General features: G+C 47.5%; 1 protein-coding gene across 1 annotated transcript in view; it reads right to left on the bottom strand.

Annotated features, from left to right (window-relative positions):
* Positions 1 to 840: 840 nt before the first annotated feature.
* The window catches only part of LOC127227568 (interferon-induced GTP-binding protein Mx2), a 28747-nt gene continuing 13984 nt past the window's right edge, over positions 841 to 15603 (bottom strand). The window contains exons 8-14 of the mRNA XM_051191962.1: positions 14735 to 14813; positions 13649 to 13771; positions 13127 to 13268; positions 10104 to 10262; positions 9499 to 9575; positions 7061 to 7312; positions 841 to 1121 (exon numbers count right to left, since the gene is read on the bottom strand). Of these exons, the coding sequence (XP_051047919.1) occupies positions 1002 to 1121; positions 7061 to 7312; positions 9499 to 9575; positions 10104 to 10262; positions 13127 to 13268; positions 13649 to 13771; positions 14735 to 14813 (952 nt within the window). The 3' untranslated portion in view covers positions 841 to 1001. The remainder of the gene's footprint in view (positions 1122 to 7060; positions 7313 to 9498; positions 9576 to 10103; positions 10263 to 13126; positions 13269 to 13648; positions 13772 to 14734; positions 14814 to 15603) is intronic.

Raw genomic sequence — 15603 nt, 5'->3', positions numbered from 1 at the left:
CAGTCTCTCATGTTCTATGGAAATAGACACCAGGTAGAAAAAGTGATTCCCCATCCAAATTACGACTCTAAGACCAAGGATTATGACATCGCTCTCATGAAGCTGCAGACACCTCTGACTTTTAATGGTATGTGAGGCTCATTCCACCAGAGGGCAGTAACTTCTCGTTGTGTGGTTCTGAGCCAGCTTCAAACATTGCTTATGTTCCCTGTGGACATGCTCTCTAGCTGAGGCCACTATCTGGTTGATAATTTGTAAAGATTAAACTTTTATGTATGGCTGCTTGGCCCACATATATATGTCTATGTGTACCTAATGCCCACAGAGGCCAGAAAAGAGTATCATATTCCCTAGCACAGTTGTGAGCCTCCATGTGACTATTGGAAATCAGACATGGGTCCACTGGAAGAGCAGCCAGTGCTCTTAACCACTGAGCAATCTTTCCCAAGACAACCGTTTTTTTCTTTTTTAAACAAATATGTCTGAAAGCAGGGTACTTTAAAAATGAAAGGCAGAACTTTAGCTTTTTAAAATAAAGGTGTGTTTTCTCTAATAGTTTATAAACATTTTAAGAATCACAGAAATGGTAATAATGTATTTTAAAAAGAACTTTAGTAAGTTTTTTCATTAAAGAGTAGTCTATAAACTATTTATTTGGGTTTTTTGTTTTGTTTTGTTTTTGTTTTTTTGAGACGGGTTTCTTTGCATAACCCTGGCTATCTTGGAACTCATTCCCTAGACCAAGCTGGCCTCGAATTCACAGAGATCCATCTGCCTCTACCTGGAATTAAAGGCATGCACCACCACTTCCAGGCTCTATTTTATTTTTATTTTTATTTTTCTTAATATACTTTTAAATTCATTTTTTGAGATTTTTGAACCAGCACTTGATTATGTCCAGAGGGATTGTCAGGAAGCAGGTCTGCCAGGAACAAGAGGTCCAGGACTCATGGGAACCTGGATTTCATGGGGCAGCCAGGAAAGATTCTCACAGAGGCCATCTAGGCCTGGATAACCCTCTGTTCTTCTTTAACAGATGTAGTGAAGCCAGTATGTCTGCCAAACCCAGGCATGTTGCTGGATTTAGCCCAGGAGTGCTGGATTTCAGGGTGGGGGTCCACCTACGAGAAAGGTGAGGTGTTTGGGTCACACAGGATTGGATGCTGATTTGGATTCCAGTTCTGTTATTCAGTGGCTAATGGCTTTGGACAATCTACCTGGGCTATATGCCTTGCTTTCCCCGTTTGATTAACAGAAAATATCAAATTAGTCCTACCTAACACATAGGGAAAAGGCTTGGTATTGTGATGGACTGAGGGAGTGTGCTTCCTCATTCCTGTGACAAAAGTTTGACAGAAGTAATGCAAGGGAAGAATGGCTTATTGTTTACAATCTGTAGGTACAGTCCATTATTGAGAGGAAGGCATCAGGAACTAGAGATATTGGGGCTCTCTCTCTCTAATATCTCTCTCTCACACACACACAAAGTATGTACACATACACACACACACACACACACACACACACACACACACACAGGGGAGGGGGAGGGGGAGAAGGAGAGGAAGAGGGATGCTTAAGATTAGCCTGGGATGCAGTCCATACAATGGTGCCACCCATCTTTAGGGAATTTTTCCCTTCTCAATTTACCCACTCTAGAAACTTCCTCATAGACATGCTCACACTTTTGCCTCCCAGGTGATTCTAGATACTGTCAGTCATTGCTAACCATTACAGGGAGGGAGGGAGAAGGGAAGAGAGGTCTGAGATTGTCTACATAGAGTGTTGGCTTCTTGAGGAAGATGTCCACAAGAGTGTCTGGCTGATGCCTCTGTTGTTAGGGAAGACCTCGGATGTGCTGAATGCTGCCATGGTTCCCTTGATCGAGCGCTCCAAATGTAATAATAAATACATATACAACAACCTTATCACACCAGCCATGATCTGTGCCGGCTTCCTGCAGGGCACTGTGGACTCTTGCCAGGTAATTTTGAGTTTTTATTCAGTCTTGGAATGTGTAGTTCCAAGAGTCCCTGTGAGACATGGGGTCAGAGATACCTCCCAAGGACACAGGGACAATTGGGAGCATTGTGGGGAGGGCTGGTTGCTAGCAGCATTTATGCCTTTGACAGAAGCCAGTGCTAAGTGCACTATGATCGTCCGAGAAGCTTTTGTTTGGCACAAGTGTTGATGTGGGTAAATTGTGGTCTTCCCTGTACTTCCTAACAGTTAGTGGGTATGGACCAACATCATCTTTTAGATTATGTCTCTCTGACAATTGCCTGTGAGATAGACCCACAGCCCCTTTCATATCCACAGACTCTGTGTCCTCTCTGCACGGTGTATGGTGGCCCGTGTGCTGCAGTGTGCCTTTCTCTTCTCTGTAACTTGTTGTGTTCACTAGGGAGACAGTGGAGGGCCTTTGGTTACTTCGAAGAATGGCATCTGGTGGCTGATTGGGGACACGAGCTGGGGCTCTGGCTGTGCCAAGGCATACAGACCTGGAGTGTACGGGAACATGACAGTTTTTACAGACTGGATCTACCAGCAAATGAGGGTAATCTCCCTGATTCCTGGGTTATGTACTCCGTGAGCTCAAGCTATAGGTCTGGGAGGAATGCACCAAGGCATGAAGCAGACACTTCCATGGTCTGAACTGCTCCTGGGTCACCCACCTTTCACCCATCCCTCTGGTTTCCTAATCCCTCCATACCTCAAAGCCTGTGACGCTTGCAGTCCTTTAGTGGTGGTGCAGGGGAGTCAGCATATCAACATCACTGGCCTCCCTGCTAGTGCTAATGGCAGAGCTGGACTCAGAACTTTCTTGGCTCCCCATTCTAGTGCAGACCCAGGCATCCATCTAGCTGTCACCCACTGACATAGTTGGGTGAGGGAAAAGTCAGAATGGCACTCTTCCTCAGAGGGATCTCTTGAGGGGAATTAGGGCAGCCTTTGTGTTCTGTTCTGAGGGAAAAGGGTGGTTAGAGATCTCAAGTCCCCAACTTGGGTCCAGGGGAGGTTGTACAGTAAGGGGTTTCTGTGAGCCGGCCCTCCTGGCTCATCCGTACAATCTGTTGGAATCCCAACCTCTCCATCGCAGGGATCAGAAAGATGGTTTGTTTAGACATGGACTCATAAGAGGGGTTCCTAGAGAAAGAGCATATTTCCTAGTATCTGCCTGAGAGAGAAGGATTAAGACTGGAACATTGTTATAAGGCTTGGCCATGTCAATGCAAGTGACACCTGAGCTCAGGGTGTCATCATAACAGTGAAGTCCTCTCCTGGCGGGGGCAGAGCTGAGAACAGACAAGTCAGACTATGCTGAGGAGTACGAAGAGGAGGCTAGAGAGAGGGCAGGATGGAGGGAGATGACCAGAGGTGTATTTAAGCCACTCAGCATGACCTTGAGGAAGGCGAGTGCTGAGTGGAAGGAGATACCACAGCTTTGTCTCTCTCAGGCGAGTAACCTCATCTCTTCTTCCTGTTTGCACAGGCTAACAGCTAATCCACGTGGCCTTTGTCCCTGACTTCTCTTATCTTCGACACCCTTCCGCAAGAAAACCAAGGGGCTGATTTTTTAACTCCTGTGCACAATGTACTTTTTGAGACGATTCAAAGGGCCTTTCACTTTATTAAACAGTGACTTGTCTGGCTGTGCTCCCTGGTCCTGTGTGGGCTTGAGTGCCCACCCCAGGTCACTTCTGCGGCTCCTATCTCTAAGGGATGATGATCCTGTTGGGTTTGGGCATGTGGGGCCATATGCAGAGGAGGGTGGTACTGTCATGCTAGGTCTCCTGTTATGCTCACGATCAGACCTCTTTTAGATGAGTAAGGGCTGTGGCTTCTGAGTAGCCTGACGGCCTGAGAAAGGGGAGACCAGTCAGGGCTATAGGCCTTAGGACAGATACCTTAAGAGAAAACTGCCTGCAGCCTGTGACCTGGCTCTGCTGTGCAATTTGGGCTGGTTCCTACTATAGTGATTTAATTAGCATCCAGGTGAACATGGTTGGGAGTAAAGGGCTCCCACTCCCACATGTTAACATGATAGATACTTCCAAGGGTGATATAGCCTTTGCCTAGCTGAGAGTCTAGGCAGAGCCCTCAGAGCAAGAAGCTAATGTCATCATGTTCCCCTAGGCCATCTATTCCTTGGGGAAGCTCCACATGGTGTCATTCAATCTGGTTCTTAGCTTCCCACCACCATTTTCTTAGCCTCTCAGACCCTGAGACTCACCTCCTTGCCTTGGCAACAGGCAAGGCCTGTTATCTGATGGAGCCTGTATAGTTCGCCTAGTCACTGGAAGGATGAGGTCCATCAGAATCAGGGACACATGACTCCAGTCTCTTTGCTTCTGGGTCATGTTTCTTCTCTTACTACCTCACTGCTCCTGGAGCACTAGCCTGGATAGATGGCTCGTGTTCACCTGCGTTTGGACCTGTGATTGTGCCTCAGACATTAGACCTCTTCCAGATGGTAAAGTTATTCTGTAGCTTGGGGGTGGGATTGGAAGTTCTTAGTATGGGACAAAGATGAAAAAGAAGAAGTCATTGTCCTATGTTCTCTTCTGGCCCTGGGTTTCCACCAGGAACTCCATGCCAGAGTTACCAAGCATGAAGTATGAGTAGGTGAGGCTCTGCCTCCTGCCATCTGCCAAGTTCTCCAGAAGGCAATGAATGGATGAGTCATAGCTGGGATTCCATATTTCCTGGGAAGGGATTCCCATACAGGGAATGGTCACCTACTCCAATGATGCTTCCTCTGGGAACAGCACTCAGGGACCTTCTGAATGCAATGCCAGACTAAATGTGCAAGCACCTTGAAATGTGAGAACATGTCCCCTCCTCAGCTTTCCCTGTCTATGCTCTTGGTTGGTTGTTTCCTACTTTATGTCTGTTCTGAGTTTCCACTGTGAAATATTCAAATAAAGTTTATAATTTTTCCATTATTCATTGGCTCTGTAGTTGTGCCCTAAGGGGCAGGGTCAGGCTGCAATAGTTTGGGAAGGATGTCAGAGCTGGTACTGGGTTGGGGAGAGATGCTGTCAGAACAGCATCTCGGTCCTGCTTGGACTCTTCCAGTGATTCCTGCAAGAGCTTTACCAGTTCCCGAACACAACTTTCACCCCCCCACCAAGCCAGGGTTCAAGCCACCATTACCACATTTCCACCCCAGTTCCTCCTTAATTCTCCCTCACAACCCATTGGTCCTGGAAAGGAGTGGAACAGGCAGCTGGTAAAGCCTATTTATGTCAGCTGTCATGTGGGGAGGCCCTTAGCTCTGGAGACCCAGATCCAGGCTCCCACATCCTCAGGCAACTTGACTCAGACTTGAGCTCCGTATCTGTACCCTGTGGTTTCTTCACAAAACATCATATGGTTCATGGTGACAGAAATGCTGCCTCAAACTGTGTTCATCCTTCTCCCCTGCAGTTGGGACTAATACAGGAAGAAGATGAATGTGATCTCCTACGTAAGAGCTAAATCTACTCTGCTTGGGGTTCTTAGCACATGTGTGTTTCTGCCTTGACACCATTTCTTTTATTTCCTTTTCCCAAATTCTTGTTTTATTCTCCACCGGGGTCTTATATACCCCAGGATAGTCTCAAACTCGACATAACCGAGGATAGCTTTGACCTTACCTTCTTTCCTCTACCTCCAGAGTGCTAGAAATTCAGGCACGTATCACCACACCTGTTATTATATGGTACCAGGTGGTACTCCGGGTGGGACCCGGGGGAGAGGGGAGGGGGGGGAAGAAAGGGGGGAGGGGGGGGGGGGGGGGGGGGGGAGGGGGGGGGGGGGGGGGGGGGGGGGGGGGGGGGGGGGGGGGGAGGGGGGGGGGGGGGGGGGGGGGGGGGGGGGGGGGGGGGGGGGGGGGGGGGGGGGGGGGGGGGGGGGGGGGGGGGGGAGGAGGGGGGGGAAAAAGGGGAGAGGGGGGGGGGGGGGGAGGAGGGGGGGGGGGGGGGGGAGGGAAGGGGAGAGGGGGGGGGGGGGGGGGGGAGGGGGGGGGGGGGGGGAAGGGGAAGGGGGGGGGGGGGGGGGGGGGGGGGGGGGGGGGGGGGGGGGGGAAGGGGGGGGGGGGGGGGGGGGGGGAGGGGGGGGGAGGGGGGGGCCTTGGCTAACAAGGATGGATAATGTCTGCAGATTTGTGCTATGATGTGTAGGGACACTGAGGACGTTATCCTCTGAGAAACAAGCCAGGCAGGAAGGATAAAAACTCTACTATTCCACTTGTTGACATCCCTGGAGTTGTCAGAGTCCCAGAGACGGAGAGCAAACATGATATCTACAGATGCATGGCCATAAGACCCATGAGTCATGCACTTGGCCACATGACAAGACTGGACTTCTGGCAGCCAGTGATGGAAGCCTGTACATTAGAACGTTAACGTGACTACCTCTGAGTAGTTGCTTCCAGGTCCCTGTGTCTCTGACTGTGTAGAGCCTGCTATACTTGTGTTACATGATGTGTGCCCCATCAAACAGACATCAGGACCACGATGAGTGCATGGCATCTCAACCCTGAGCCGAGGGCCCCACCCTCCATCACAGGTGCTTGGGATGCTGAAACCATATCTTATAGAGAAGAAAGCTAATGCTCTGAGAGTTTAAGTCACACAGTCAGGGTCACATGGACCATAAAAGGCAGATGTCTGTGGCTCTAAGCTAGTTGTTCATCTGAATGAATTATAACCTATTCCCAGAGGTTCACCCAGAATTCAGGATAGAGTTGTCCTGAAGTCCCATTGCAGGTCCATATCCTACATAGAGAGACACACAGAAATAAAGGGAACAGCCAGTATTGGTGGCACACACCTTTAACCCCAGCACTTGGGAGACAGAGGCAGGAGGATCTCTGTGAGTTTGAGGCCAGCCTGGTCTACAGGGTGAGTGCCAGGATAGCCAGGAATACACAGAGAAACCCTGCCTCAAAAACAAAAACAAAACAAAACAAAACAAACAACAACAACCCCCCCAAAACAAAACAAAAACCCACAAAAAAACAAAGAAACAAAGGGGAACAAATGGACACCCAGTTCCAAGGTGTCCACATTTTTACCTGGTGGTAGGCATTCAGGTGCTGAAAGATCTCATCCATGGATAACTTCTGTAAATCTTCAGACTTAGACAAAGTGAAGGAGCTTGACTTTGAGCTGTTCTCCTCTTCTTTAGCTTCCTTCTCTCTGACCTTCTTCAAGGCTTCCCTATACACTTGGTCCTGGCAGTAGATGATCTGCTCCATCTGGAAGTGAAGTCGGATCATCTTCTCTGCTTCCTTTTCTTGTTCTAATCTGAGGTCTTCAAGTTTGGACTGCAAGGAAAGAGAAATGTAAGCCAACAAAACAATAAAAAAAAAAAAAAAAAAAAAAAAAAAAAGGCTTGCCATGGAATAAGAACAAAAACACCACAACAAGCATCTGCTCACTCAGCAGAAACACAGTCATCACCCGGGAGTGGTCCCTGTATCCCCTTGCTCAGCTCATCTATGTAGGGTCCCCTGCACTGAGGATGGAAACCAGAGGAAGCCTGAGCCAGATGTGCATAGCCCCTATTTAAAGGTCAGCCTTCAGTATCAACTTTAGTGGGTTTATTTTTAAAGATCTGTTTATTTTGCGTATGTGTGTGTTGCATGCATTTGTGTGTACCATATTCAATCAAGTGCCTGCAGAGGCCAGAAAAAAGTACTGGATACCCTGGAACTGGGGCTACAAATGGTTGGAGCCACCTGACGTGGGTATTGGGAATTGAACTCATGTCCTCTACAAGGGCAGCAAGCATTTTTTTTCTTTTTCTTTTTATTTAAATTTGAAACAAGCTTGCTTTACATGTCAATCCTAGTTCCCTGACCCTTCCCTCTTCCTCTCCCCCCCCATCCCCACCCCTGCAACCGAGCAGCAAGCATTCTTAACCACCAAACCATCTCTCCAGCTCCTTGATGAAATTTAGAATCACTCAGGAAGCTCATCTCTGAGCGTGTCTGAAAAGGTGTTTCCAGAGATGTTTAATTGAGACGGAAGACCCAGCCTAATGTGGGCAATGCTATTATATAGTTTGGGCTTCTGAACACCAGCACTCATTTCTGCTGCCCCGCCATTCTGGCCGCAGCAGAATGTATCCCCTCAAACCATGAACCCAATCAAGTTGTTCATACCAGATATTAGGACACAATAAGGGGAGAAGTGAGGCATTAACCTAGGAAGAGCTAGGAACTGTGTGCATCCTCAGCCCTGAACCAGCCGCTCTCCTTGCTGTTTTAGCCACTTTAGCATCTACAATAAGGAGGTGGTTTCTACCAGCAAGTGTGCAAAGGGGGGGGGGCTCAGTTTAGGTCAGTCACCTCCTGTGGGTATCACGTCCAGGGCTTTCAGGGGAGCCAGGGAAGACCGCCTTTGCCTAGAGTGACCTGACCTGACTACCGCAGCAGGGGCAATCTGTAAATCTCAGTCCTGGGCGTGGCTCCAGCTGTACCTCCCATTTACCATAACTTCCGGGAGGCCTCACTCTTCCCACGCTGGGAACATAGGCCCATGAGACATCTCAGTTGTGGCCCAGATTGGACAATGGCAGAACCAGTGACCACCTGCACAGGACATGTCTGCCTGGGTGAGGGCTGGGTTTCTTGGCCATGCCAGTCCCTATGGAGGTAGAGGCATTTTCCTTTTTGCTGTTGCAACCCTTTAAACAGATGAAATTTCACACTTGAGACCCCCACTGTTAGAATCACTGTTAGAAACCAGCCCAGTCTGCTACTATGTCCCTGAGAATCCAGCGGCCCTTTCTTTTCCTCAGCCTCACAGAGCATCAGCTATCCTACTAATCCAGCAGGCTCCCAGACACCTGAATTTCTCATCTTGGGAAGTAAGTTTACCAAGATACATCACACACATCAAAGGGTATCAAGATGCTACTGATGGGTATCACAGGGGCCACATTGCCCCCTACCCTTTGCCTTCTGCCTGCTGGGGTATCAGAGAACCTGGCTGCAGGGTTGTAAAGCCTTCCCCCTTCCTTAGAGACTTGTAAGAAGGGATCCTAAGTCTGTTCCATAGTCCCAGGTCTTCTTCAGACCCCCACTGGAGTGTCTCTGGTCTCTGGAGCCTGACTTTCCTCAGAACCACTGGTATACTGTCTGTCTGCCTGCCCATGACACTAACAATGATTCTATTAAATGTCTTACTTCCCACAATCCATTTTATCCATGTCATCCCTGAGTCCTACATCTGACACTTTTCACTCACTGTCAGGGGTGTCTTCCTATAAATGGGCCTGTGAACCTCCCTGACAGTACTCCCTTCTATCCCTGCCTTCCTTCTCCCTCCTCTCCCTGCCCCCATTTTAGCCAGACAGCACCGGCAGCCTCATCAACAAGATTCAAGCAGCAACTTAAGACTTTTCCAAACAAGCACAGGAAAGGAGAAATAGTCTCAGCCCCAAATACTTGCTTTCTACTTGTCATATCCGTTATGCTTTAAAAATAATAACACACTTGGTTTTTACCTTGGTAGTTCTGTGAAGGTTAAAAAACTCTTCAAAATTTTTTTCAGAAACACTGGTAAAGGCAGCTCGTACCATTTCTGATTGAAGAGAGAAAAAAACAGTTTAACTTAGTAAGTGGTTAAGATGTGTTCACTCTGTGTAGATGCAAAACGGTGTGGGGGGGAGCAGGGGTGAGGGAATGGATGCCCTCCTTCTCCCTACCCCCTTCCTTTCCTCCCTACCCAAATGAAGAAGAAGGTAAGCCTACATTTCTAGAGAACTCTCTTTAATATAAATACAGCTGCAGGCTAAGGATTCTGGCTGTGTTGCTTACAGGATCGGGCTAAGGGCCTATGAGGTTAGGTGACTGCCCTCTGACAGCAAATCCCTGTGCCCACAGGGTCAGAATGGACTGGATACCACAGTGACATCTAAAGCACAGAAAACCTACCACCCACTTAGAACCAGCTCTAGAGGACAGCTGCCAGGGAGGGGTGGGGGAATAGGAGAGGTGGGGGGAGGGGTACAGCATTGCCTTTGTCCCCTGTCCCAGAGTCTTTGTCCCCTGTCCAGAGATAAAATGGCTGAGAGAAACAGTATTTCTAATGACCCTGTTCAGCACTCACCAGTGACCTTGTGCAGCATTTCTACAGCTGGTTCTTCCAAGACTTTGATTTGGCGTCTTATGATGTTCTCAAATGTTTTGTAGTTCACAAACCCTGGCAGCTCTCGGCCTCGATACTGCTTTTCAAATTTCCAGACTTCTTTATATAACGCATCATAACCTACAGTAGGAGGTATCTGTTAGTTGTTTTATAAAGCCATCTTGCAAATTTTCTTAAACAAATCCATTTTGGTCTTACTGGATTTACTGAGGTAAAATGCAGCAAGTAAATATCTGCATATTGAAAAATATTTGGGGTTACAGGGGAGAATACAATCTCAAGGCCACTTCACTCAGTTGAGGTAAAAGGCATGTTCAGAGCCAGAGACCACGGCCTAATCCAACAGGTGGAAACCAGAGGAGGACACAGTCTCAAAAAGACCTTGAATGGGTGGGTTTACTCCACTGAGTGATGCTAGGAGCTGAATCACCTGGTTCCAGCTGGATTTGATCAAAGAATAGGAGACAGAGCATATGGCTCATTGGCCCTGTGTCCTATAGGCAGAGTCAAGAGCTGGGTGGAGCTGCCCCTCAGCAAGAGATGACAGAGCAAGTGGGCACCTAAGTGGCCCCAGTGTGACCTGATCTCCCTGTTCATGAGACAAAACACTTATTCCTTCTGGGCTAGAAACGGGCAGCAGACTCAGATAGCCACAGCTTCCCCTGTGATGAACTAGCCATTTTTATTTTTTTTTTATCAGTTTTATGTATATGGGTGTTTTGCCTGCATGTATGCCTATGTACAAATTCACATACTGCGCCTCCAGAGGTTCAGAGAGAACATCAGATCCCCTGGGATTGGAGTTACGAACGGTAATGAGTCATCATGTGAGTGCTGGGGATCAAACCTAGATCCTCTGGAAGAACAGTCAGTGCTCTTAACCCCTGAGCCATCACTCCAGTCCTCCAAAGAATAAAATAAAATAAAACTTTACTCATTAAGCAAGACTTTAAGTATATTCAGAGTTATGAGCCAAGCTCCACGGTTTAATACTTGACTCTGGGATGTTTCTGTCACCCTCAGGAACTACTCTCATGAGCAGTTGATGCCTCCCTTTCTGCCCTCTCCCCAACCTCCTGCTCTACCTTCTGTTTACACCATGTATGTATTCTGGGTGTTTCTAAAATGGAATCGCATGCCGAAGGCCACTGTGACTGGTGGTTTTCACTCAGTATCCTGTCATCAAGGCTTATCCGTCCTGTACCGTGTATCTCAATTCCTTCTGTGCCTTTCTGTGAGTTAGAATACTCCATTGAGTGATGCTAGGAGCTGAATCACCTCCCTCAAAATCCTTGTGCTGTGGTCTAACTACCCAGCACCTCAGGACAGGACTAGTTTCCAATGAAGTTTTTAAAAGAAATTACTAAGCAGAAAGAAATCTCTTAGGGTGGTCTCTAATCCACTGTGTCCTTACAATGACGGACAAAGACATTTAAATACCCAAAGTAAAGGACTTGTGAAGGCATGGGGAGAAGACCCCAGGTTCAGGGTAAAGAAGACTTCTATGTTTGACTGCTCCCTCATAGCAGCCCCTTGGGACTGGACATGGGCATCGTGTGTTGGCCTCTCTGTGGGTTCACTGCTATAACCCACAACAACTGTTCCATTTCCCACTCCCCACCACTACACCAGGGTTTCCTTTCCCCTGTCTCTTCCCCAGCACCTGCCAGTGTCTGCCTTTCTGATTCCAATTTTCCTAGGGGCTGGGACAGAATTATCCCGGTGTTTTCATTTGCATTTCTGATGGCCACTGCCCATGTATCTGTGTTTTATTAGTCATTTGTATATCTTCTTTTTGGAAAAACGTCTTTTACTGTCCTAACTGGATCCTATTCTTGTACCTTCAAGTTGTAAAGCTTCTTCATATTCTAGTCTCTAGTCTCTCCTCCATCAGATATAGTGGCAGACACTTCTGAAGTTCTGAAATGGGACAGTGATTCTTCCCTGGTGTGAGGACACAGTGCAGGGCCTATCGTGTTCTAGCCTCAGCCGTCTGAACTTAGTAGTGGTGAGTATGGCAGAAAAGGTGGGCACGGTAGGTACATGGAGGAAGTCAGAGCCTTGGGGGGAAGTGATGGCACACACCTTTAATCCCAGCACTAGGGAAGCAGAGGCAGGCAGATCTCTACAAAAGTTCTCTACAAAAGCACAATGCTACCCACCCTGACCACCTGACACACCCTCCACTAGGGACTAACAGATTCTGCATGTAGCCCGAAGGAGATAGAACACTCCACTCTGTACATCTGTCACTCACAGCCAGGGGAAGCAGTTTGTCAGAACCTCTGGTTGGTTCAAACCAATTATATGTTTTCATCAAGCCCCCCTTCAAATAAGCCAAAGTCCCTTGGAATTCCCCTCAGCCATGGCAGCTTTCTCAGTACAGACATGTGATCAACGAACAGATTTATAGAACTTTCTCCCCACTTCAGATTTTGAAGCTATGAAGCTGAGGCGGGGTGCTGTATGCGCTTGTATTATCTTCTCGTTGTCATAATGAAATATATTATTAAGATGTCCCAGGATTAAGGTCCTGGATAGGCAGCAGTTTCCTCCAAGATCAAAACTTTCCATTTTGGAAGGGCACTCCTGAAGTTGTAGGATACTAGGAAGGAGGTTAAAAAAAACAAAAAAAAAAAAAAAAAAAAAACAGGATGTTCCTAAGGGAGGTGAAAAGCTTCATCATCTGGGGAAGCTCCTTAAGTTCAGGAAATCAACAACTTAGTGACTTCAGAAAGTCCCTTAAACTGACTAGATTCACCAGGCCCAAGCAGCATATATAAACAATAGGGGCTGCGGAGACTCACTCTCAGATAAACTGAGCTATCTGAAAGAAGCAGAGACCAGACACCTCATCTTCTGATGCATCGACCTGGGACACTCCTAGCACCAAGAACTGTGAGTGATAATCTCCTATTGTCTCTAAATAACAACGGAGTGTAAGATTGTTAAGGATAGCAACCCAGACTGAACAAGATACTCACCGTTTTGGAAATTATCTGCAATCTCCATACTCCACAAGAAGAACTTGTTTCGGATCTTGGTGAACAGGCGACATTCTCCCTCCCCGACATTCTCCTCCCCTTGTACTATGGCAGTGATGTCCTGGTTAAAAGTGTTGATTTTCTGTCAAGAAGAATAACATTGGTATAAGCAGAGATCTTCTAAGCATGGGGTCAAGGTAGTAAAGGGACATGTGTGCCTTGAAGGTGGGCAAGCCACCTCCTCTTCATGGGCTCAGCAGAAGAAGGGCCTTAATGTAGCAGGAAATACTTCCATTCTTCCTTTTCCTTTAGGATCCCTGGGGAGAACTCTTCTGTCAGTGTGGATAAAATGAAAATGCCCCCCCACAAGCCCCACCCTGCACTCAACTGTAGTCTCTGTCCTGACTCCTTTTTTAAGACTAAATGCATCTCCATCAGCCTTGGAGGCTTGATATCTGAAGAGCACCAGACAGCAATTCCTGCGTAGACAGTGATGTAGTCATTACTATGGGGAATACTCACGTCTATCAGGAAGAACATTTTCTCACTGTCATCTTCTGGTATGTCTGTGCCGTACTTCTGCAGCTCCTCGGTGGCATGCTGATAACAGTTCTTTATTTGATTTTCTAACAAAGGCAGAGATTTCTGAAATGGAAAGAAGAGAGTGGGATATAGAAATACAGACTGGGAATGCAAAGGAGGCCCGAAGCCTGCTCTGCAGAGTCGCCGTGACACAAGAGTAACATTCTGAAGTCCTGCAACTTGCCTGGTGCAGAGCAGCACATGAGAAGCATTCCTTCCCACACAGGTTTACCCACACCTCTATCTGATACATAGCCCCGTCCGTTGCACATGGCTGCCTCCTAAATGAGCCGCCCAGTGTCACCTCTTTCTGTATCAGAGACATGAGCTCTCTTCAGGGAAATGCCACAAAGAACCTTCTAGTAGCTTCTGAAACAGGGAAGTTAGAACAACACAAGTCTCCTAAACCTTTGTGTCGATTTCAACATGTCAAAGTCTGCCAAGGATTTCAAGGAGGGTTTCTATAGCTTTGCTGTCTCCAGGCAGCTCAAGGCCCAGAGCTCAGCAAGAACAGGCTTGCCTCTGTCTGCGTCAAGCAAGCCCAGAGAGCATCAACATCATGGTGCCCTGCAGACACCCTGATCTCCACCTGCATCCCAAGGCTGCAGGAAGACCTTGAACAGGAAGAAGAGCCCAGAGGAAGAAGATCACCACTGAATATCTTTCCACAGCAGTCCTCAAGCAGGTCTCCACACTAAATCCACATGTGCTGTGTATTCTCAACTCCCCAGGTGGAGAAGTTTCAGATGCAGACTCCTTCAGGTCAGAGGAAGGGAACATGGCTTCTATCTGAAGAGCCTATCTGAACTCAGGCTCTTGAGGTCAGCTCCAGAATGAGGGGCTCACAGCCATGCCACCCAGACCCCAAGGGTGACAGCAGCGGACACCAGCACAAAGCCTTCTGATGCAGGAGTCACTGACTCCCAAACACAACATGTCACTGCAAAGAGATCTTGGCCAGCTTGTGTGCCCAGGACTGTCCCAATCCCAGCTCAGCTTGATGGAGACACAACCATCCCAGCTTACACAGATGTGTGAGATGAGCTCCGTGGTCAGTCTCTCTGCCAGAAGGGGCACTGTGGCTTTCCCATCCTCCAGAAGAACGCTGAGGGGATAGGAGAGAAGATCCCATTAGACTTTGTCCAAACACAAGTCCACAGCCTGTTGTGGGGAGGCCAGGGCCAGTTTGGGTAGTATCAATGAATGGGTGCCTTGAGACTGGTACTCATGGAGTACTCAGAGATGGTTTTGTACAATGATACAGGGGAGCCAGCTAGGATAGTTCCACAATGGGCTGCAATGACCTCCCTCAGCACGTTAATAATCAGAGTAAACTCTGTTCTCCAACAACCATGTACACAACTACAGATATGTTATCATAGCACAATATCCCCTTCTATGTGTGATACATGTCAACACATATGCACACACCTTCTATGTGTGGCGCACACAAGTGTACAACACATCCTTCCATGTGTGGCATGTGAGTAAACACACACACACGTAAATTACATATAAGTAAACACATCCTTCTATATAGGTTAGACTGATGAATACATACACACATATACATAATATACAAGAATACATACACTACATATAGAGCCTGGTCTTTATACAAAGTCACTGACATGTTTTTGAATATGTGTGATGAACAAGTAAAGTGGGGAGACACACTCTGGTCCAAGAAAGGATTTAAGCCATGGGCTCTCAAAGGCATGAAGCTACACTATTCCCATGCTGTCAAAATCTGTGTTCAAACAGTACACTTTTAAGCCTTAGGATACAAGTCATCAGGGAGTTAGAACTCTTCCTGCCTATAAGTGATAGCTTACTCTTATTGGGGTTCCAGTTTTCACACTGGTCTGTTTATTTAAACTGTGGTAGAATAGAAA

Source organism: Phodopus roborovskii, unplaced genomic scaffold, assembly GCF_943737965.1.
Source record: "Phodopus roborovskii unplaced genomic scaffold, PHOROB, whole genome shotgun sequence".
Lineage (NCBI taxonomy): Eukaryota > Metazoa > Chordata > Mammalia > Rodentia > Cricetidae > Phodopus > Phodopus roborovskii.
The sequence above is the reverse complement of the archived record's forward strand: the minus strand, read 5'-3'. Positions and strand labels throughout refer to the sequence as shown.